The sequence below is a fragment of the Oncorhynchus mykiss genome, chromosome 28, assembly GCF_013265735.2.
Source record: "Oncorhynchus mykiss isolate Arlee chromosome 28, USDA_OmykA_1.1, whole genome shotgun sequence".
Classification (NCBI taxonomy): domain Eukaryota; kingdom Metazoa; phylum Chordata; class Actinopteri; order Salmoniformes; family Salmonidae; genus Oncorhynchus; species Oncorhynchus mykiss.
The window spans coordinates 43,376,713-43,400,475 of record NC_048592.1 but is presented as its reverse complement, the minus strand read 5'-3'; the positions used below and the strand labels follow the sequence as shown (position 1 = coordinate 43,400,475).

The window sequence follows — 23,763 nt, the reverse complement described above, 5'->3', positions numbered from 1 at the left end:
TTAACGAGAAGTTACGCTTTTAAAAGATATAAGACACTTCATGAATGTTTAATATTACAATTTTGTTATTTGATTTTGGTGCGATCCAGCTTCACCGGATGTTGTCGATTTATATCCCGCTAGCGGGATCTGAGCCCTAGGAGGATTTTAAGAAGTTAAGTTTGCTAGTCACCTTTTAAGTTAGCTGATCAACTCTATGCTGGTACACTGTTAGCTATTTACCTTTTAGTTAGCTGATCACTAATTAGCTGTTCACCTTTTAGTCAGATGGTCACCTTTTAGCTGGTCACCTTTTAGTTAGCTGGTCACCTGTTAGTTGGTCACCTTTTAGGTAGCGGGTCACCTGTTAGCTGGTCACCTTTTAGGTAGCGGGTCACCTGTTAGCTGGTCACCTATTAGCGCTTCAACTTTTATTTAGCTGGTCATCTTTTAGTTAGCTGGTCACCTGCTAGCGGTTCACCTTTTAGTTAGCTGGTCACCTGCTAGCTGTTCACCTTTTAGTTAGCTGGTCACCTGCTAGCTGTTCACCTTTTAGTTAGCTGGTCACCTGCTAGCTGTTCACCTTTTAGTTAGCTTGTCATATTTTAGTTAGCTAGTCACCTTTTAGTTAGCTGGTCACCTGTTAGCTGTTCACCTTTTAGTTAGCTGGTCACCTGTTAGCTGTTCACCTTTTAGTTAGCTGGTCACCTGCTAGCTGTTCACCTTTTAGTTAGCTGGTCACCTTTTAGTTAGCTGGTCACCTGCTAGCTGTTCACCTTTTAGTTAGCTGGTCACCTGCTAGCTGTTCACCCTTTAGTTAGTTGGCCACCTGCTAGCTGTTCACCTTTAAGTTAGCTGGTCATCTTTTAGTTAGCTAGTCACCTTTTAGTTAGCTGGTCACCTGTTAGCTGTTCACCTTTTAGTTAGCTGGTCACCTGCTAGCTGTTCACCTTTTAGTTAGCTGGCCACCTGCTAGCTGTTCACCTTTTAGTTAGCTGGTCACCTGCTAGCTGTTCACCTTTTAGTTAGCTGGTCACCTGCTAGCTGTTCACCTTTTAGTTAGCTGGTCACCTTTTAGTTAGCTGGTCACCTGCTAGCTGTTTACCTTTTAGTTAGCTGGTCACCTTTTAGTTAGCTGTTCACCTGCTAGCTGTTCACCCTTTTAGCCCGCCCGCCCGCCCGCCCGCCCGCCCGCCCGTGTGTGTGCTGCCTCCAGGGCTGCAACAATGCAAGGATGGATAAGCAAGGATAAGCATATTCTTGCTACCATTTGAATGGAAACACTTTGAAGTTTGTGAAAATGTAAAATGAATGTAGAAGAATATAACACATTAGATCTGGAATTTTAGACTGATTCATTGAACCATCGCATATTTGTTCAAAACGTTGTATCAAGACTGCCCAAATGTGCCTAATTGGTTTATTAATACATTTTCAAGTTCAAAATTGTGCACTCTCCTCAAAAAATACCATGGTATTCTATCATTGTAATAGCTACTGTAAATTGGACAGTGCAGTTAGATTAACAAGAATGTAAGCTTTCTGCAAATATCAGATATGTCTATGTCCTGGGAAATGTTCTTGTTACTTACAACCTCATGCTAATCACATTAGCCTACGTTAGCTCAACCATCCTGCGGGGGACACACCGATCACGTAGAGGTTAATTGGTACAAGACTGTAACAATTTGCCTCCATCCACAGTAAAAGATGATGACTGTACCTAATAACAACAGGAAATATAGGAACCTGGCCTTAAATATTCCTAGCCATTCATTGGCTAATTCAACATCATGACAGGAGTCTACAGTACTCATATATCTGATGTTTGATTCACTATTTAGCAGCATAGGGAATGCATGGTGAAAAAGACATCCCAGGAAATGTATTTGACTCACTCTTATCAATTTGACTAATAGTCAATGACTAAAATTAGAGGGGATATTACTAAATCGTATTAAGTTAAATAAATATAAGATATCAAATGTTTTCTCAAAAGTCTCCCACAACAAAATCAGGCACGTAATTGGTCTTCAGTGTGACAGAACCGATAGCAGATGTGTTTTAATGTATTTAACCTTTATTTAACTAGCCAAGTCAGTTAAGAACAAATTCTTATTTACAATGATGGCTTACCAAAAGGCAAACACACATCACGACAAGATAGACAACACAACACTAAATAAAGAGAGACCTAAGACAACAACATAGCATGGCAGCAACACCACATGACAACAACATGGTAGCAACACAACATGGTACAAACATTAATGGGAACAGCAAGAAGGTAGATGCTATAAATGTTTGTAACAGTCTGCCGGCATTGCACAGTACGCGCTGTTACAGCGTGTGTGTGTGCGCGCGCACAGTACAAGCTGCGGACAATTCGGGGCGTGTTTGTTTCTCATGGGGTGGAGAGGGGAGGGGCTGGGGTCGAAGGAAGGCAGGGAGGATGGGAGGGGAAAGGAGTCTAACAGCTACGTCGTTCCAGTGGAGTCAACAGCGACCCGCAAAGAGATCTCCAAAATTTAGTCAGGTTCTGCTCAGTTACCGGGCGGCCGCACATAGAATATCAACTTTTAAAAGATACATATATCTGAACTTTTCTTGTCCATGTTCCGTAGTAGTTAATTTAATCTGTTGTCTACGATGAAGTGGGGAGCAGCTGATTTGGGGGTAACATGGACATTGTTCTCTCTGTTCTTCAACTTTTCTGTCACCAACGGACAAAATCCGCCGAACTACAACCTTTTCCAAGGAGCTGCGTACCAGGGCGCGAGACACCGACAGTCACAGAGGAATAGGTAAATTATTATTTGTATCTATTGTTAATCTGTTTTATTTATTTCCATTTGCCTCAAACGAGTTGTGTTCTGTGTCGTTGCGATCTTATTTTATTTTCGCAGGACTTTTTCTCTTTAATTAGTGCAGTAAATGGAGAGATTACTCGTGATTACATTGAATTAATTCAATATACGTTTACATTTTGAATTATTTTACTGCAGTTATTTATCACTAAATTGTTGCATTGAGTTGTTTCTGAGTTTTGTTATGGAGAATAATGCACCACTGAGTGTGTCTAGTCTTGTCTGTTTGCTGCAGCATTATAATCTGTGTTCTGTGTTCTGATGCAGCCTGTCTGTGTCTCCACTGTACATATCAACCGATCTGCTCTAATCCATAATGATAAAATCACATGTCAATCAGTAGATATACTAATTGGAGGTGGAAACCACCCTGTAATGTGATAGGCTGGTTATCTGCCCCAGTCACCCTGTAATGTGATAGGCTGGTTATCTGCACCAGTCAGCTACAGCTAAATGATCCACACAGATGCTGACTTTTATTTCTCTCTTTTTTCTCAACTATTTCTATCAGACAATAGACTATTTGTATCTTATTTCTCAAGCTTGGAAGGGTTGGAATTGTTGCCTGATGGTTGGTTACCAATGACATATTTTGCTTACACATCTCTCTCTCTTTCTCTCCTCCCCCTCTAGGAATTGGTGTGCATATGTGGTCCATAAGAACGTGAGCTGTACCGTCCAGGGGAATGTGGAGAGCTTTGTGGAGCCTGAGGTGGCACCGTGCCCAAACCATGACCCAGACTGTGAGCAACAAGTGATGTAAGTTTCCCTGGAGAGAGGGATGGGTGGAGGACAGAGAGAGGGATGACAGAGAGGTATGGGAGAGAGGGATGGGTGGAGGACAGAGGGGGATGACAGAGAGGGATGGGTGGAGGACAGAGTGAGAGAGAGATGGGTGGAGGACGGAGAGAGATGGGATATAATAGAATATTATTCCCTCCCTTCTCTTATTTTCTCATCTAAGAGGGCTGGGGATGTTACAGCAATGTGATGGAAACTAGGTGGAGTTGCTCCTTACTACTTAGTCCCCTCAGGTCCACTGGAGGGGTGAGAAGGGTTAGGAAAAGGGAGGACAGAAGGGAGAAAACAGCAGCTTGGAAAGTACTTATGAGTTAGCCAGTGAACAGCAATGATTAATCCACTCTGATTAGCTCATTTATTCCAGTAATAAGACTGACGGGATGACTGATCAACCACAGAATGAATGACTCTGACAACATCAAATGAAAGTTGTTGTTTTCATTATTAGAGCGTCACTGGAAACATTTCATAACTGGGCATCCGGGGTTCCACTGATGGGGTTTAACACCATTAGATTTACCATAGTTGGACAGCCCAGGTTCCACTGATGGGGTTTAACACCATTAGATTTACCATAGTTGGACAGCCCAGGTTCCACTGATGGGGTTTAACACCATTAGATTTACCATAGTTGGGATATGCCATAAACTGGGATATGCTTAAAACCCTGGCCGTCCTACAATCTAACAAAAATGCCCTCAATCTCACACAAATTATCATGGAACCTACCAGATACAACCCTAAATCCATAAACACAGGCACCCTCATGGATCTTAGATGTTAACATTAGAAGCCTCCTCCCTAAGTTTGTTTTATTCACTGCCTTAGCACACTCTGCCAACCCGGATGTACTAGCTGTGTCTGAATCCTGGTTTAGGAAGACCACCAAAAACCCTGAAATGTCCATCCCTAACCATACCATTTTCCGACAAGATAGAACTGCCAAAGGGGGCGGAGTTGCAATCTACTGCAAAGAAGGCCTACAGAGTTCTGTCTTACTATCCAGGTCTGTGTCCAAACAATTTGAGCTCCTACTTTTAAAAATCCACCTTTCCAGAGACAAGTCTCTCACCGTTGCCGCTTGCTATAGACACCACCTTCTGCCCCCAACTGTGCCCTGGACACCATATGTGAATTGATGTCCCCCCGTCTTTCTTCAGAGCTCGTGCTGTTAGGTGACCTAAACTGGGACATGCTTAACACCCTGGTCCTCCTACAATCTAAACTTGATGCCCTCAATCTCACACAAATTATCAATGAACCTACCCGGTACAACCCCAAATCCGTAAAACATGGGCACCCTCATAGATATCATCCTAACCAACCTGCCCTCCAAATACACCTCTGCTGTCTTCAACCAGGATCTCAGCAATCACTCATTGCCTGCGTCCGTAACGGGTCTGCAGTCAAACGACCACCCCTCATCACTGTCAAACTCTCCCTAAAACACTTCAGAGAGCAGGCTTTTCTAATCGACCTGGCCTGGGTATCCTGGAAGGACATTGACCTCATTCCGTCAGTAGATGATGCCTGGTTATTCTTTAAAAGTGCTTTCCTCACCATCTTAAATAAGCATGCCCCACTCAAAAAAAATTGATCCAGGAACCGATATTGCCCCTGGTTCAATCCAGACCTGACTGCCCTTGACCAGCACAAAAACATCCTGTGGTGTACTGCATTATCATCGAATAGCCCCCGTGATATGCAACTTTTCAGGGAAGTTAGGAACCAATATACACAGGCAGTTAGGAAAGCAAAGGCTAGCTTTTTCAAACAGAAATTTGCATCCTGTACCACAAACTCCGAAAGTTCTGGGACACTGTAAAGTCCATGGAGAATAAGAGCACCCCCTCCCAGCTGCCCACTGCACTGAGGCTTGGAAACACTGTCACCACCGATTAAATCTACGACAATCGAGAATTTCAACAGGTATTTTTCTACGGCTGGCCATGCTTTCCACCTGGCTACCCCTACCCCGGTCAACAGCTCTGCACCCCCCACAGCAACTTGCCCAAGCTCCCCATTTCTCCTTCACCCAATTCCAGAAAGCTGATGTTCTGAAGAAGCTGCAAAATCTGGACCCCTACAAATCAGCTGGGCTTTACAATCTGAACCCTCTCTTTCTAAAATTATCCGTCGCAATTTTTGCAACCCCTAATACTAGCCTGTTCAACAACTCTTTCGTATCGTTTGCGATCCCTTAAGATTCACATTGTAAATGAGAACTTGTTCTCAACTGGCCTACCTGGTTAAATAAAGGTGAAATTAAAAAAGCCCAGGTTCCACTGATTGGGTTTCACACCATTAGATTTACCATAGCTGGGCAGCCCAGGTTCCACTGATGGGGTTCCACTCAATTAGATTTACCATCAAATCTAATCATACTTTAATAATACATCACATTTCAGTCATGAAATTCAACGCAAACAAAATAATGACACAAACTGAATGACTAAAAAGCACCCTGAGGAAAAGAAAAGCTAAAAATATGTTTTAAGATCTCTTTTAGATATATCCACAGTTTCGGCCCCCCAAAGGACCTGAGGGACCTACTGGGTACATAACTTAAAGCATGTCTGACATGTATTGAGGTGCACAATCTTGAATTGATTTAAAAACCGATTCAAAAATCTTAAAATTAATTCTAAAACTCACAGGCAGCCAGTGCAGAGACGTTAAAACTTCTCTAGGGTAGGGGGCAGCATTCGGATTTTTGGATGAAAAGCATGTCTAAATTAAACGCCCTGCTCCTCGGGCCCAGAAGATATGATATGCATATAACTGGTAGATTTGGAAAGAAAACACTCTAAAGTTTCCAAAACTGTTAAAATAGTGTCTGTGAGTATAACAGAACTGATTTGGCAGGCGAAAACCTGAGAAAAATCCATTCAGGAACTATTTTTTTTTGTGGTTTTGTAGTTTTCTATTCAATGCCATTACAGTATCCATTGACATAGGACTCAATTTGCAGTTCCTATGCCTTCCACTAGATGTCAACAGTCTTTAGAAATTGTTTCAGGCTTGTATTCTTATAAATGAGGGAGTAAGACCAGTCTGAATGATTGGACCCTGACATGTCACAGAGCTTTTTCATACGCAATCACGAGGGAGTGCATTTCTTGTTTACCTTTTATATTGACAATGTTATTGTCCGGTTGAAATATTATAGATCATTTAGGCTAAAAACAACCTGAGGATTAAATATAAACATTGTTTGACATGTTTCTATGAACTTTACGGAAACAATTGGGATTTTTTGTCTGCCTGTTTTGACTGTGTTTGAGCCTGTGGATTACTGAAGAAAACGTGCGAAGAAAACGGAGGTTTTTGGATATAAATAGACTTTATCGAACAAAAGGAACATTTATTGAGTAAATTAATGTCTTCTGAGTGCCACCATATGAAGATCATCAAAAGTAAGGGATTCATTTTATCTCTATTTTTGAGTTTTGTAACGCTTCTGCTTGGCTGGTTACTGTTTGTAATAATTTGTCAACTGGGCTATGTTCTCAAATAATCGTAAGGTATGATTTTGCCGTGAAGCATTTTTTAAATCTGACACCGTGGTTGGATTCACAAGAAGTTAATCTTTAAAACTAAGGAAAATATGTTTTGTTTTCTGAATTTTTATAATGAGTATTTCTGTATTTGAATTTGGCGCTCTGCAATCTCACTGGATGTTGGCCAGATGGGACGCTAGCGTCCCACATACCCTAGAGAGGTTAAAACCGATGTAGTGTGTGTTCTCTGTCTGATCTTGGTCAGTACCCATGCTGCAGCATTCTGTATGTTTTGCAGATGACCAATAGCTTTCTTAGGTAGACCAGACAGGAGAGCATTACTGTAGTCAAGCCTGCTTGTAATAAAAGCATGGATGAGTGTCTCTGTATCAGCCTGAGAGAGAAACAGCCACACCTTGGAAATGTTCCTCAGATGTTAAAAAGCTATTGTGGTCACATTCCTAATGTGTGATTCGAAATGTAGTTCAGAATCTAAAATAACACTTAGTTTTTTTTCCAGGTGTTTTATCTTTATTGCCCATTAATTAAAATGTTCGGACAGATTCTCTCCCTGTGCTTTGGCTCCAACAATAAGTACCTCGGTTTTGCCATAACACTGTGACATTCATGTTTAGAGTGACGTCATAGTTTTATTGTAAGTTGGAACTTGTGGCCACACTATTTTGCAACATACACTTTAGACACATAGTTGGAGTGAAGTTAAATATTTGACGTTTTACCCCCTTGAGAACACCTCTGTCTTGTGAAATCTGTTCTCAAACGGTCATGACTTCATGGAATAAAAATGAGAGAGCGAGCGAGAGGGAGACACGGAGAGGGAGACATGGAGAGGGAGGGAGGGAGACATGGAGAGGGAGGGAGGGAGACATGGAGAGGGAGGGAGGGAGACATGGAGAGGGAGGGAGGGAGACATGGAGAGGGAGGGAGGGAGACATGGAGAGGGAGGGTGACAAGGAGGGAAGTAGAGAGAGACGGAGGGAGTGTGAGAGAATGAGAAAGAGAGTCACAAAGGGACTGGTAAACTATTAGAGAGAGAGACGGAAGGAGGGAGAGAGAGAGAGAGAGAGAGAGAGACTGGTAAACTATTAGAGAGAGAGACAGAGGGAGGGAGAGAGAACGAGAGGGAAAGAGAAAGACACAAAAGGGCTGGTAAACTATTAGAGAGAGAGGCAGAGGGAGGAAGAGAGACAAAGGGGCTGGTAAACTATTAGAGTTCATGCCTTTGCTTTCTTTTTCTAACCCTAACTCCTTTCTCTGCATGACGGAAAATGATCTGGAAATCCCAGAATCTCCTGGGAGGCAGGTCAGAGAAACCTGAACCCAAGTTTCCGTGAGAGAGATAGGGAGGAGGCCTGGCATTGGGTTATGGTTAGACAGCTCTGTTTCACTACTGGACTTAAATTGTTGAGTCTCTCTCTTTATCTGTTGCTATCTACCTATCTGTTACTATCCACCTGTCTGTTGCTCTCTCTTTGTCTGTTGCTGTCCACCTATCTGTTGCTCTCTCTTTGTCTGTTGCTCTCTCTATATCTGTTGCTGTCCTCCTATCTGTTGTTCTCGCTTTATCTGTTGCTATCCACATCTGTTGTTCTCTCTTTCTGTTGCTATCCACCTGTATGTTGCTGTCCACCTATTTGTTGCTCTATCTTCATCTGTTGCTATCTCTTCATCTGTTGCTGTCCACCTATCTATTGCTCTCGCTTCATTTGTTGCTCTCTCTTCATCTGATGCTGTCCACCTATCTGTTGCTGTCCACCTACCTGTTGCTCTCTCTTTACCTGTTGCTCTCTCTTTACCTGTTGCTCTCTCTTTACCTGTTGCTCTCTCTTTATCTTTTGCTCTCTCTTTATCTGTTGCTGTCCACCTATCTGATGCTCTCTCTTTCTGTTGCTATCCACCTATCTGATGCTCTCTCTTTCTGTTGCTATCCACCTATCTGTTGCTCTCACTTTATTTGTTGCTGTCCACCTATCTGTTCCTGTCCACCTATCTGTTGCTCTCGCTTTATCTGTTGCTCTCTCTTTATCTGTTGCTCTCGCTTTATCTGTTGCTATCCACCTATCTGATGCTCTCTCTTTCTGTTGCTATCCACCTATCTGTTGCTCTCTTTGTCTGTTGCTATCCACCTATCTGTTGCTCTCTTTGTCTGTTGCTATCCACCTATCTGTTGCTCTCTTTGTCTGTTGCTATCCACCTATCTGTTGCTCTCTTTGTCTGTTGCTATCCACCTATCTGTTGCTCTCTTTGTCTGTTGCTATCCACCTATCTGTTGCGCTCTCTTTATTTGTTGCTCTCTCTTTATCTGTTGCTCTCTCTTTACCTGTTGCTCTCTTCATCTGTTGCTGTCCACCTACCTGTTGCTCTCTCTTTCTGTTGCTATCCACCTGTCTGTTGCTGTCCACCTATCTGTTGCTGACCACCTATTTGTTGCTCTCTCTTCATCTGTTGCTATCCACCTATCTGTTCCTCTCTCTTTATCTGTTGCTATTCATCTATCTGTTGCTATCTCTTTATCTGTTGCTCTCTCTTTATCTGTTGCTCTCTCTTTATCTGTTGCTCTCTCTTTAGCTGTTGCTATCCACCTTTCTGTTGCGCTCTCTTTATCTATTGCTATCCACATATATGTTGCTATCCACCTATCTGTTGCTCTCTTTATCTGTTGCTATCCACCTATTTGTTGCTATCTTTATCTGTTGCTATCCACCTATCTGATGCTCTCTCTTTCTGTTGCTATCCACCTTTCTGTTGCTCTCTCTTTATCTGTTGCTATCCACCTATCTGATGCTCTCTCTTTCTGTTGCTATCCACCTTTCTGTTGCTCTCTCTTTCTGTTGCTATCCACCTATCTGTTGCTATCCACCTATATGTTGCTCTCTCTTTCTGTTGCCGTCCACCTATTTGTTGCCGTCCACCTATCTGTTGCCATCCACCTATCTGTTGCCGTCCACCTATCTGTTGCCGTCCACCTATCTGTTGCCGTCCACCTATCTGTTGCTGTCCACCTATCTGTTGCTGTCCACCTATCTGTTGCTCTCTCTTTCTGTTGCTATCCACCTATCTGTTGCTGTCCACCTATTTGTTGCTGTCCACCTATTTGTTGCTGTCCACCTATCTGTTGCTGTCCACCTATCTGTTGCTATCCACCTATCTGTTGCTCTCTCTTTCTGTTGCTATCCACCTTTCTGTTGCTCTCTCTTTCTGTTGCTATCCACCTATTTGTTGCTGTCCACCTATCTGTTGCTGTTGCTGTTCGCCTATCTGTTGCTCTCTCTTTCTGTTGCTATCCACCTTTCTGTTGCTCTCTCTTTCTGTTCCTATCCACCTATCTGTTGCTATCCACCTATCTGTTGCTCTCTCTTTCTGTTGCTATCCACTTATGTGTTGCTATCCACCTATCTGTTGCTCTCTCTTTCTGTTGCTATCCACCTATTTGTTCCTATCCACCTCTGTTGCTCTCTCTTTCTGTTGCTATCCACCTATCTGTTGCTTTCCATCTAACTGGGCTATTTACATTGTGTCACACTTTTCACCACCCACCAAACCATCTTTTACGCTACTGCTACTCTCTCTTTATCATATATGCAAAGTCACTTTATTAACCATATCTACATTTACATACTACCTCAATCAGCCCGACTAACTGGTGCCTGTATATAGCCTCGCTACTGCTATAGCCTCGCTACTGTATATAGACTCGCTAATGATATTTTTCACTGTCTTTTACTGTTGTTTTTATTTCTATAATTACCTATTGTTCACCTAATACCTTATTTATTTTTTGAATATATATAATTTTTGAAATTGCACTGTTGGTTGGAGCCTGTAAGTAAGCATTTCACTGTAAGGTCTACACATTTTGTATTCAGGGCACGTGACAAATAAACTTTGATTTGATTTGTCACTGCAACCTTAAAGGTCCTCAATGATTTCACCATTGCCCTTGTTTCGAAGCAATATTGTGCTGTTATATTATTGACTTGGCAAAAGTTTTTGGAATGGTCTACCATATCATTCTTGTAGGCAGGCTAAGGAGTATGTCTCTGAGGGGTCTTTGGCCTGGTTTGCTAACTACCTCTTTCAAAGAGTGCTGTGTATAAAGTCATAAAATCTGCTGTCTCAGCCACTTCCTGTCACCAAGGGAGTACCCCAAGGCTCAATCCTAGGCCCCACGCTCTTCTCATTTTACATCAACAACATAGCTCAGGCAGTAGGAAGATCTCTCATCCATTTATATGCAGATGATACAGACTCAGCTGGCCGCTCCCTGGATTTTGTGTTAAATGCTCTACAACAAAGCTTTCTTAGTGTCCAACAAGCTTTCTCTGCCGTTAACCTTGTTCTGAACACCTCCAAAACAAAGGTCATGTGGTTTGGTTAGAAGAATGCCCCTTTTCCCACAGGTGTTATTACTACCTCTGAGGTTTAGAGCTTTAGGCAGTCACGACATACAAGCACTTGGGAGTATGGCTAGATGGTACACTGTCCTTCTCTCAGCACATATCAGAGCTGCAGGCTAAAGTTAAATCTATACTTGGTTTCCTCTATCGTAATGGCTCCTCTTTCACCCCAGCTGACAAACTAACCCTGATTCAGATGACCATCTTACCCATGCTAGATTACGGAGACATTTATTTTATAGATCGGCAAGTAAGGGTACTCTTGAGCGGCTAGATGTTCTTTACCATTCGGCAATCAGATTTGCCACCAATGCTCCCTATAGGACACATCTCTGCACTCTATACTCCTCTGTAAACTGGTCATCTCTCTATACCTGTCGCAAGACCCACTGGTTTATACTTATTTATAAAACCCTCTTAGGCCTCACTCCCCCCATCTGAGATGTCTACTGAAGCCCTCAACCTACACATACAACACCCGTTTTGCCAGTCACATTCTGTTAAAGGTCCCCAAAGCAAAGTTGTGGTGCTGTTGCCTGTGCCCAATAATGTTTGTACCATGTTTTATGCTGCTACCATGTTGTGTTGCTACCATGTTGTTCTTATGGTGTGTTGCTACCATGGTGTGTTATGTGTTGCTGCCTTGCTATGTTGCTGTCGTTGGTCTCTCTTTATGTAGTGTTGTCTCTCTTGTGTTTTGTCCTATATTTATATTGTTTTTATTTTTAATCCCAGGCCCCCGTCCCCGCAGGAGGCCTTTTGCCTTTTGGTAGGCCGTTATTGTAAATAAGAATTTGTTCTTAACTGACTTGCCTAGTTATCCTCTCTTGGGTAGGGGGTAGTATTTTGACATCCGGATGAAAAGCGTGCCCAAAGTAAACTTGTAATGATCGTTGTTGGAAGGATGGTCGGACCAAGATGCAGCTTGGGGTAGGTTAATCATTTACATTTATGATAACAAAACACAAAACAAGAAAGAGTAACAAACTAAACGTCCAGCTTTGTAGGGCTAAAAAGCAATAATACAAAATCAAGATCCCACAAACAGGGAAAAGGGAGGGAAAAGGCTGCCTAAATATGATCCCCAATCAGAGACAACGATAGACAGCTGCCTCTGATTGGGAACCATACCAGGCCAACATAGAAAATAAAAAACTAGACTACCCCTCCTAGTCACATCCTGACCTAACCAAAATAGAGAAATTATTATCTAAGGTTATATAAGGTCAGGGCGTGACAAAACTGCCTGTTACTCAGGCCCAGAAGCTAGAATGTGCATATAATTTGTAGATTTGGATAGAAAACACTCTAACGTTTCTAAAACTGTTAAAATAATGTATGTGAATATAACAGAACTGATTTGGCAGGCAAACCATCCAGGGAAAAAAATATTTTCCAATAGGTTTCTATGGGATACCCTTATTATTAGGAGCCTGGTTGCATTTCATATGGCTTCCACTAGATGTCAACAGACTTTAGAAATCGTTTGATGTTTTTCTTTTGAGAAAAGAAGAAGTAGTCCTATTCATTGTAAATGTCACTCCAGGTGGACTATTGTTTTGGTGCGTGTGAACAGGAGCGCGCTCAATTGTTTTTATCCGGTATTAGAAACAGTTTATTCCGTTTTACATTTTATCGATTTTTTTTTACATTTTAGGGTACCTGAGGTTGGTTTAGGAATGTTGTTTGAAATGTTTGGACCAAGTTTACATTCATGTTGGGCGAGTTGAAACCGGTGTATTTCTGAATCAAATGCGCCAGATAAATGGACGTTTTTTGGACATAAAGAAGGACATTATCGAACAAAAAGACAATTTGTGATGTTTCTGGGACATTTTGGAGTTCCAACAGAAGAAGATCTTCAAAGGTAAGGCATTAATTATATCGCTCTTTCTGACTTTTGTGTCGCACCTGCCTGGTTGAAATATGTTTTTCATGTGTTTGTATGCAGGGTGCTGTCCTCAGATATTCACATGGTGTGCTTTCGCCACAAAACCTTTTTGAAATCTGACACAGCGGCAGGATTAACAAGAAGTTAAGGTTTATTTTGATGTATAACACATATATTTTTAAGAATGTTAAATATTTGAATTTCACTGGATAATGGCCAGGTGAGATGCTACCGTCCCATAAGAAGTTAAATAAAGGTCAAATAAAATAAATACAATTATTATTATGCACAAAACAAATGAAGCACAGCGCTGTTTATGACTTCAAGCCTATCAACTCCCAAGATTAGGCTGGCAATACTAAAGTGCCTATACAAACATCCAATAGTCAAAGGTATATGTAATACAGTCGTGGCCAAAAGTTTTTGAGAATGACACAAATATTAATTTTCACAAAGTCTGCTGCCTCAGTTTGCATGATGGCAATTTGCATATACTCCAGAATGTTATGAAGAGTGATCAGATTAATTGCAATTAATTGCAAAGTCACTCTTTGCCATGCAAATTAACTGAATCCTCAAAAAACATTTCCACTGCATTTCAACCCTGCCACTAAAGGACCAGCTGACATCATGTCAGTGATTCTCTCGTTAACACACGTGTGAGTGTTGACGAGGACAAGGCTGGAGATCACTCTGTCATGCTGATTGAGTTTGAATAACAGACTGGAAGCTTCAAAAGGAGAGTGGTGCTTGGAATCATTGTTCTTCCTCTGTCAACCATGGTTACCTGCAAGGAAACATGTACCGTCATCATTGCTTTGCACAAAAAGGGCTTAAGGATATTGCTGCCAGTAAGATTGCACCTAAATCAACCATTTATCGGATCATCAAGAACTTTAAGGAGAGTGGTTCAATTGTTGTAAAGAAGGCTTCAGGGCGCCCAAGAAAGTCCAGCAAGCGCCAGGACCGTCTCCTAAAGTTGATTCAGCTGCGGGATCCGGGCACCACCAGTACAGAGCTTGCTCAGGAATGGCAGCAGGCAGGTGTGATTGCATCTTTTAGAGGATAGCCTGGTTTCAAGAAGGGCAGCAAAGAAGTCACTTCTCTCCAGAAAAAACATCAGGGACAGACTGATATTATGCAAAAGGTACAGTGATTGGACTGCTGAGGATTGCGGTAAAGTCATTTTCTCTGATGAATCCCCTTGCCGATTGTTTGAGGCATCCGGAAAAAAGCTTGTCCGGAGAAGACAAGGTGAGCGCTACCATCAGTCCTGTGTCATGCCAACAGTAAAGCTTCCTGAGACCATTCATGTGTGCCCTTGCTTGTCAGCCAAGGGAGTGGACTCACTTACAATTTTGCCTGAGAACACAGCCATGAATAAAGAATGGCACCAACATATCCTCCGAGAGCAACTTCTCCCAACCATCCAGGAACAGATTTGTGACGAACCATGCCTTTTCCACTATGATAGAGCACCTTGCCATAAGGCAAGTGGCTCAGGGAACAAGTGGCTCAGGGAACAAAACATCAATATTTTGGCCAGACCTTAATCCCATTGAGAACTTGTGGTCAATCTTCAAGAAGCGGGTGGACACACAAAACCCCACAAATTCTGACAAGCTCCAAGCATTGATTATGCAAGAATGGGCTGCCATCAGTCAGGGTGTGTGCCAGAAGTTAATTGGCAGCATGCCAAGGCAGATTGCAGAGGTCTTGAATAAGAAGGGTCCACACTGCAAATATTGACTCTTTGCATCAACTTCATGTAATTGTCAATTAAAGCCTTTGACACTTATGAAATGCTTGTAATTATACTTCAGCATTCCATAGTAACATCTGACAAAAATATCTAAAGACACTGAAGCAGCAAACTTTGTGGAAATTAATATTTGTGCCATTCTCAAAACTTTTGGCCACGACTGTACAAATGCTATCGAGAGAAATAGTCCTATAATTCCTATAATAACTACAACCTAAAACTTCTTACCTGGGAATATTGAAGACTCATGTTAATAAAGGGAACCACCTGCTTTCATATGTTCTCATGTTCTGAGCAAGGAACTTAAACTTTAGCGTTTTTACATGGCACATATTGAACTTTTACTTTCTTCTCCAACACTTTGTTTTTGCATTATTTAAACCAAATTGAACATGTTTCATTATTTATTTGAGACTAAATGTATTTTTTAAATGTATTATATTAAGTTAAAATAAGTGTTCATTCAGCATGGTTGTGTTTTATAGATATATTTAATTGCTCCCTATCCTCTGTTGTCCCCATATTCTTCAACATGGCTACCATTGTTGCTGTTCCCAAGAAGGCAAAGATAACTGAACTAAATGACTACTGCCCCGTAGCACTCACTTCTGTCATCATGCTTTGAGAGGCTAGTCCAGGGTCATATCACCGCCACCTTACCGGCCACCCTAGACCCACTTCAGTTTGCTTCAAATTGTCAGCCTCTAATGACTTCTTGGTGTCAATAGCTAATAAGCAAGCAATAACTTTTGTTTCTGTGAGTTGCCAAAAAGAAAAACCCTGACTATCATTTCCCAAGTCATGTGATGTTGACTGATCATCCATCGAGGAAACTGCAGGCTGTATGGGGGAAGAACAGGCAACTGGAGGCTGTATGGGGGAAGAACAGGCAACTGGAGGCTGTATGGGGGAAGAACAGGCAACTGGAGGCTGTATGGGGGAAGAACAGGCAACTGGAGGCTGTATGGGGGAAGAACAGGCAACTGGAGGCTGTATGGGGGAAGAACAGTCAGCTGGAGGCTGTATGGGGGAAGAACAGTCAGCTGTAGGCTGTATGGGGGAAGAACAGTCAGCTGGAGGCTGTATGGGGGGAGAACAGGCAACTGGAGGCTGTATTGGGGAAGAACAGGCAACTGGAGGCTGTATGGGGGGAGAACAGACAACTGGAGGCTGTATTGGGGAAGAACAGGCAACTGGAGGCTGTATTGGGGAAGAACAGGCAACTGGAGGCTGTATTGGGGAAGAACAGGCAACTGGAGGCTGTATGGGGGAAGAACAGGCAACTGGAGGCTGTATGGGGGAAGAACAGGCAACTGGAGGCTGTATGGGGGAAGAACAGGCAACTGGAGGCTGTATGGGGGAAGAACAGGCAACTGGAGGCTGTATGGGGGAAGAACAGGCAACTGGAGGCTGTATGGGGGAAGAACAGGCAACTGGAGGCTGTATGGGGGAAGAACAGGCAACTGGAGGCTGTATGGGGGAAGAACAGGCAACTGGAGGCTGTACGGGGGGAAGAACAGGCACCTCGATGATTAGGGTGGATTCCATCCTCCTTATAGAGAATGCTCTGCTTCATTAGGTGTCAAAGTTGTCTACAAAAGTCACACCAATGGAGCTGCAGAAGTCACGTAGCCAGTTGTGAAGCGCTATAGACTGCTAAAATTTTCACTACATCGACCCAGCGAGGGCACAGAGCCAGAAATTATAGAACGTATTTTTGTGTCCGAGCTACCATTCCTAATGGAATTCTCTCCCACGTGGGCTGCAACAGCATCAACCTCTATGTATTGACGTATAACGGTGGGGAGCCTAGTAATACCCTGTTCTTGTGCCCTGGGGTAGATCATGTATTTTTCTCCAGTAACCGAGCCATTTGGTACCTTAGAGCTGCCTAAAACAACAGCCGGCGAGATGGGAGAGGAAATACAGTGCATTGCGAAGGTATTCGGCCCCCTTGAACTTTGCGACCTTTTGCCACATTTCAGGCTTCAAACATAAAGATATAAAACTGTATTTTTTTGTGAAGAATCAACAACAAGTGGGACACAATCATGAAGTGGAACGACATTTATTGGATATTTCAAACTTTTTTAACAAATCAAAAACTGAAAAATTGGGCGTGCAAAATTATTCAGCCCCTTTACTTTCAGTGCAGCAAACTCTCTCCAGAAGTTCAGTGAGGATCTCTGAATGATCCAATGTTGACCTAAATGACTAATGATGATAAATACAATCCACCTGTGTGTAATCAAGTCTCCGTATAAATGCACCTGCACTGTGATAGTCTCAGAGGTCCGTTAAAAGCGCAGAGAGCATCATGAAGAACAAGGAACACACCAGGCAGGTCCGAGATACTGTTGTGAAGAAGTTTAAAGCCGGATTTGGATACAAAAAGATTTCCCAAGCTTTAAACATCCCAAGGAGCACTGTGCAAGCGATAATATTGAAATGGAAGGAGTATCAGACCACTGCAAATCTACCAAGACCTGGCCGTCCCTCTAAACTTTCAGCTCATACAAGGAGAAGACTGATCAGAGATGCAGCCAAGAGGCCCATGATCACTCTGGATGAACTGCAGAGATCTACAGCTGAGGTGGGAGACTCTGTCCATAGGACAACAATCAGTCGTTATTGCACAAATCTGGCCTTTATGGAAGAGTGGCAAGAAGAAAGCCATTTCTTAAAGATATCCATAAAAAGTGTTGTTTAAAGTTTGCCACAAGCCACCTGGGAGACACACCAAACATGTGGAAGAAGGTGCTCTGGTCAGATGAAACCAAAATTGAACTTTTTGGCAACAATGCAAAACGTTATGTTTGGCGTAAAAGCAACACAGCTGAACACACCATCCCCACTGTCAAACATGGTGGTGGCAGCATCATGGTTTGGGCCTGCTTTTCTTCAGCAGGGACAGGGAAGATGGTTAAAATTGATGGGAAGATGGATGGAGCCAAATACAGGACCATTCTGGAAGAAAACCTGATGAGTCTGCAAAAGACCTGAGACTGGGACGGAGATTTGTCTTCCAACAAGACAATGATCCAAAACATAAAGCAAAATCTACAATGGAATGGTTCAAAAATAAACATATCCAGGTGTTAGAATGGCCAAGTCAGTCCAGACCTGAATCCAATCGAGAATCTGTGGAAAGAACTGAAAACTGCTGTTCACAAATGCTCTCCATCCAACCTCACTGAGCTCGAGCTGTTTTGCAAGGAGGAATGGGAAAACATTTCAGTCTCTCGATGTGCAAAACTGATAGAGACATACCCCAAGCGACTTACAGCTGTAATCGCAGCAAAAGGTGGCGCTACAAAGTATTAATTTAAGGGGCCTGAATAATTTTGCACGCCCAATTTTTCAGTTTTTGATTTGTTAAAAAAGTTTGAAATATCCAATAAATGTTCCACTTCATGATTGTGTCCCACTTGTTGTTGATTCTTCACAAAAAAATACAGTTTTATATCTTTATGTTTGAAACCTGAAATGTGGCAAAAGGTCGCAAAGTTCAAGGGGGCCGAATACTTTCGCAATGCACTGTACACCCATTACTACACCTCGTATGATTCAGGATGACCCGTCAAGGACTGGCGAGAGGCACCATCTCGCACAGCTGCAACTCTTGGCACCCGTTTGAAGCCTCCCATAACCAATGAATCCTCATTCACTGTAGAAGCCACCGGAGAGGGAGACAGAACAGGGGACGAAGGTGCAGGTACCTCCGGAGCCTCATTCACTGTAGAAGCCACCGGAGAGGGAGACAGAACAGGGGACGAAGGCACTGGTACCTCTGGATCTGATCACGAAGTGGAAGCCCCAAGGGATGAAGTTGCTGGAACCTCTGGATCCAGGGTAGCGATGCTGTTTGAAGTTTGTATCAGGTCCGGGCTTCCCACCGCTAAGGAGGCCCCTATTGTCAAAGGCCTGCTTTTGACTTCGACGGCGAGTGACGTACCTCCATGGCTGGTTGGCAGGGTCGAAATCGGGAACATCCAGTGGTCACATTGCAGTGGTCTAATCAAGAAGTGATAAAAGCATTGATTAGCTTTTCTGACATCATTTTTTGACAAAAAAATCCAGATTTTTGCAATGTTACAAAGATGGAAAAAAGCTGTCCTTGAAATATTCTCAATATGTTCATCAAAAGAGAGATCAGGGTCCAGAGTAACGCAGAGGTCCTTCTGAGTTTTATTTGAGACGACTGTACAACCATCACGATTAATTGTAAGATCCAACAGAAGTTCTCTTTGTTTCTTGGGACCTAGAACTAGCATCTCTTGTTTTGTCCGAGATTAAAAGTAAAACATTTGCCGCCATCCACTTCCTTATGTCCGAAACAAAGGCGTCCAGAATAGGAAATTTTGGGGCTTCACCATGTTTCAGCAAAATGTACAGCTGTGTGTCATCCGCATAGCAGTGAAAGCTGACATTGTGTTTCCGAATAACATCACCCAGAGATGAGAGATTCGATATAGGCCAATAGTTTTGTACATTTTCTGGGTCAAGATTTGTCTTTTTCAAGAGAGGCTTCATTACTGCCACTTTTAGTGAGTTTGGTGCACATCCGGTGGATAGGGAGTCATTTATTGTTCAACATAGGAGGGCCAAGCACAGGAAGTAGCTCTTTCAGTAGTTTAGTAGGAATAGGGTCCAGTATGCAGCTTGAAGGTTTAGAGGCTGTGACTATTTTTAATTAATGTGTTGTTGGATTCTGGGTTAAACTTGGAACATTGCTATGCTAGAGACTGTTTTTTTTTACATCAGAAGTTAATGGTTATCTGTAGGGCCAGATGGTTTTGGAATGTGGTGGACAGGAAGAAGTCACAGGATTGCTGTAGGGGATACAGATGGATATCTGTGGATTAGGCAAATGAGGGGTTGAGGTCAGGTCAGATCCCCTTAAGGGAGAAATTATGGTTTATTACCCTATTACTTCATCTTCCTGTCAAACCATCATAGATGTAAGGATTGGAGAGAAGGAGGAGTTCTTAAATTGGAGTATATACAGTATATACACTTGTGGTGGTGGAAACACTAGACAGTTTGTCTAATGCAGCTGTATTGATCCTCTGGGAATAATTAAATTAAACTTGGTTATGCATTCATAATGTCCATTGAGTTATTTACTCTGATAATTAGAACCTAACAGTGTCAAGAGATACAGGATTTAAAAATGTGAGTGTCTCCATTGATCCTAGGTCCTGTCAGTTCTGTGCAGACTCAGTACAACTAGGTTTGGAGAAATACGCAGATTCAAAGAGGAGTCCATAATTTGCTTTCAAATTATCATGATATTTTTGTCAAGTTCATGAATTTATCACTGCTGAAGTGGAAGCCATCCTCTCTTGAGGAATGTAGCTTTTCTCCTCAATTAGGTTGGAAAAATCGGATGATCGAGCAGGAGTGAGGGCTCTTCGATACTGATATTATTATTAATATATATTTCCAAGGTAGTCGGAAGACTTCCAGTTTGGTGAAGCACCATTTCTGTTCCAATTTTCTGGAAGCTTCAGGGCTCGGGTTTTTCTTTTCTTTTAACAAATATTGAGCTGACCACACTGACTGTGCTGGTGGCAGACACCACTAAGCTGGCAGGGTGGCTAACAGCCTGCTGCCTGGCCTGCACCCTATCTCATTGTGGAGCTATAGGAGTTAGAGCCCTGTCTATGTTGGTAGATAAGATGAGAGCACACCTCCAGCTAGGATGGAGTCTGTCATTCCTCAGCCAGCCAGCCATGGTCCTGTTTGTGGGTGAGTCCCAAAAAGAAGGCCAATTAGCTACGAATTCTATCATTTGGGGGGAGCAGAAAACAGTTTTCAACCAGTGATTGAGTTGTGAGGCTCTGCTGTAGAGCTCATCACTCCCCCTAACTGGGAAGGGGACAGAGACAATTACTCAATGCCGACACAATCTTTCTGGATAATTTACACGCTGAAGCTATGCTGCGCTTGGTGACCTCTGACTGTTTCATCCTAACCTCGTTGGTGCCGACGTGGATAACAATATCTCTATACTCTCCACACTCGCCAGTTTTAGCTTTAGCCAGCACCATCTTCAGATTAGCCTTAACGTCAGTAGCCCTGCCCCTGGTAAACAGTGTATGATCGCTGGATGATTCTTTTAAGTCTAATATTGTGGGTAATGTCATCGCCAATGACTCAGGTTTTCAATTTGTCAAAGCCAATGGTGGAAGGCTTCAGCGGCTCAGAACCTGTAACGGGTGGAGGAGAGACCTGAGAAGCCTCGGCCTCTGACTCCAACTCGTTGCTTAATGGGGACAAGTTCAAAGTTTCTGTCGGCTGAATGAGCAACACCGGTTGAGTTTCTTTCCAGGAAATTGTCCTGCTGTGGGGATTTATACTACTATTGACATTTTTTATTTAAAATTTATTTAAAATCAAATCAATCAAATCAAATCAAACTTTATTTTCCGACGAATACAGCAAGTGTTAGAAATACTTATATAACAAGTGTTAGACTTTACCGTGAAATACTTAAGCCCTTAATCAACAGTGCAGTTCAAGAAGAATACAATATTTACCAAGTAGACTCAAATAAAAAGTAATAATGAACAGTAACACAATAAGAATAACAATAACGAGGCTATATACAGGGGGTACCGGTACCGAGCCAGTGTGCAGGGGTACAGACTAGTTGAGGTAATCTGTACATGTAGGTGGAGGTGAAGTGACTATGCATAGGTAACATACAAACAGTGAGTCGCAGCAGTGTAGAACGGGGGGGTGTGTCAATGCAAATTGTCCGGTGCGATTTTTATGAATTGTTCAGCAGTCTAATGGCTTGGGGTAGAAGCTGTTGAGGAGCCTTTTAGTCCTAGACTTGGCGCTCTGGTACCGCTTTCCATGCGGAATCAGAGAAAACATTCTATAACTTGAGTGACTGGAGTCTCTGTCAATTTTATTGGCTTTCCTCTGACACTGCCTATTATATAGGTCCTGGATGGCAGGAAGCTTAGCCCCAATGATGTACTGGGCCATTCACACTACCCTCTGTAGCGCATTACGGTCAGATGTCGAGCAGTTGCCATAACAGGCGGTGATGCAACCAGTCAGGTTGCTCTCAATGGTGCAGCTGTAGAACCTTTTGAGAATCTGGGGGCCCATGCCAGATCTTTTCAGTCTCCTGAGGGGGAAAAGGTTTTGTCGTGCCCTCTTCATGACTGTCTTGGTATGTTTGGACCATGATAGTTCTTTGGTGATGTGGACACCAAGGAACTTGAAACTCTCGACCCGCTCCACTACAGCCCTGTCGATGTTAATGGGGGCCTGTACGGTCCGCCTTTTCCAGCTACTTTGTCTTGCTCACATTGAGGGAGAGGTTGTTGTCCTGGCACCACACTGCCAGTTCTCTGACCTCCCTATAGGCCATCTCATCATTGTCGGTGATCAGGCCTACCTCCGTTGTGTCGTCAGCACACTTATGGTGGTGGAGTCATGTTTGGCCACGCAGTCGTGGGTAAGCAGGGAATACAGGAGGGGACTAAGTACACACCCCTGAGGGGCCCCAGTGTTGAGGGTCAGCATGGCAGACGTGTTGTTGTTGCCTACTCTTATCACCTGGGGGCGGCCCGTCAGGAAGTCCAAGATCCAGTTACTAGGCAAGTCAGTTAAGAACAAATTCTTATTTACAATGATGGCCTACCCCAGCCAATCCCGGACGATGCTGGGCCAATTGTGAGCCTCCCTATTGGAATCCCAATCACGGCCAGATGTGATGCAGCCCAACCAACCCTAATGCCTCTTGCACTGAGATACAGTGTCTTAGACCAGTCGAGAGCCAAGCTACTATCTGTACTTACTGGTGGCACAGACCCTGTTTCATTCTCTACTACACCTACATAATGATTGCATCTGCAACACGTCTATCCTTTTAAGTTTAGCATCAGTTTGTAATATTCTCAACAAAGATTATATTATCAAAAGAGGAATAATGTCATAGACTTAAGTAGAAATTTGAAGACTTGTTTGTCTTTGTGTGTTTGTGCATGCCTGTGTGTGTGTGTGTGTGTGTGTGTGTGTGTGTGTGTGTGTGTGTGTGTGTGTGTGTGCACTTACAAGTTTGTCGTGCCTTCTCTCCCAGGTATCGGACGCGGTTCCGGCCGGCCTATAAGATCGCCTATAAGACGGTGACAGACCTGGAGTGGAGGTGTTGCCCTAGTTACCAGGGACCAGACTGCTCTGAGCTGAAGGCTGCTCCTAACAGACAGACAGTACCAGCCGGGTCACAGCCACCCCAAACCCAGTACCCAAACAGACAGATCGTACCAGCAGGGTCACAACCTCACCAAAACCAGTACCCTAACAGACAGACAGTGCCAGCAGGGTCACAGCCTCACCAGAACCATAACTCAGAGGAAGCACCACACTACCCCCAGACCAGATCCATCCCTGGACAGACCAGACACCCACAGAGTAAGATACTTTACAACATGACATGTTGCTGCTTTCTCAATCTTCTTCTTAGAGATGGATTCGTATATGAAGTGTGTTAATGTGTTATTGACTTAACTGTGTCCTCTGTCTC

General features: G+C 43.1%; 1 protein-coding gene across 1 annotated transcript in view; it reads left to right on the top strand.

Annotated features, from left to right (window-relative positions):
• Positions 1-2,441: 2,441 nt before the first annotated feature.
• Positions 2,442-23,763, top strand: part of emilin2a (elastin microfibril interfacer 2a) — a 54,504-nt gene continuing 33,182 nt past the window's right edge. The window contains exons 1-3 of the mRNA XM_036966530.1: positions 2,442-2,783; positions 3,480-3,605; positions 23,320-23,651. Of these exons, the coding sequence (XP_036822425.1) occupies positions 2,629-2,783; positions 3,480-3,605; positions 23,320-23,651 (613 nt within the window). The 5' untranslated portion in view covers positions 2,442-2,628. The remainder of the gene's footprint in view (positions 2,784-3,479; positions 3,606-23,319; positions 23,652-23,763) is intronic.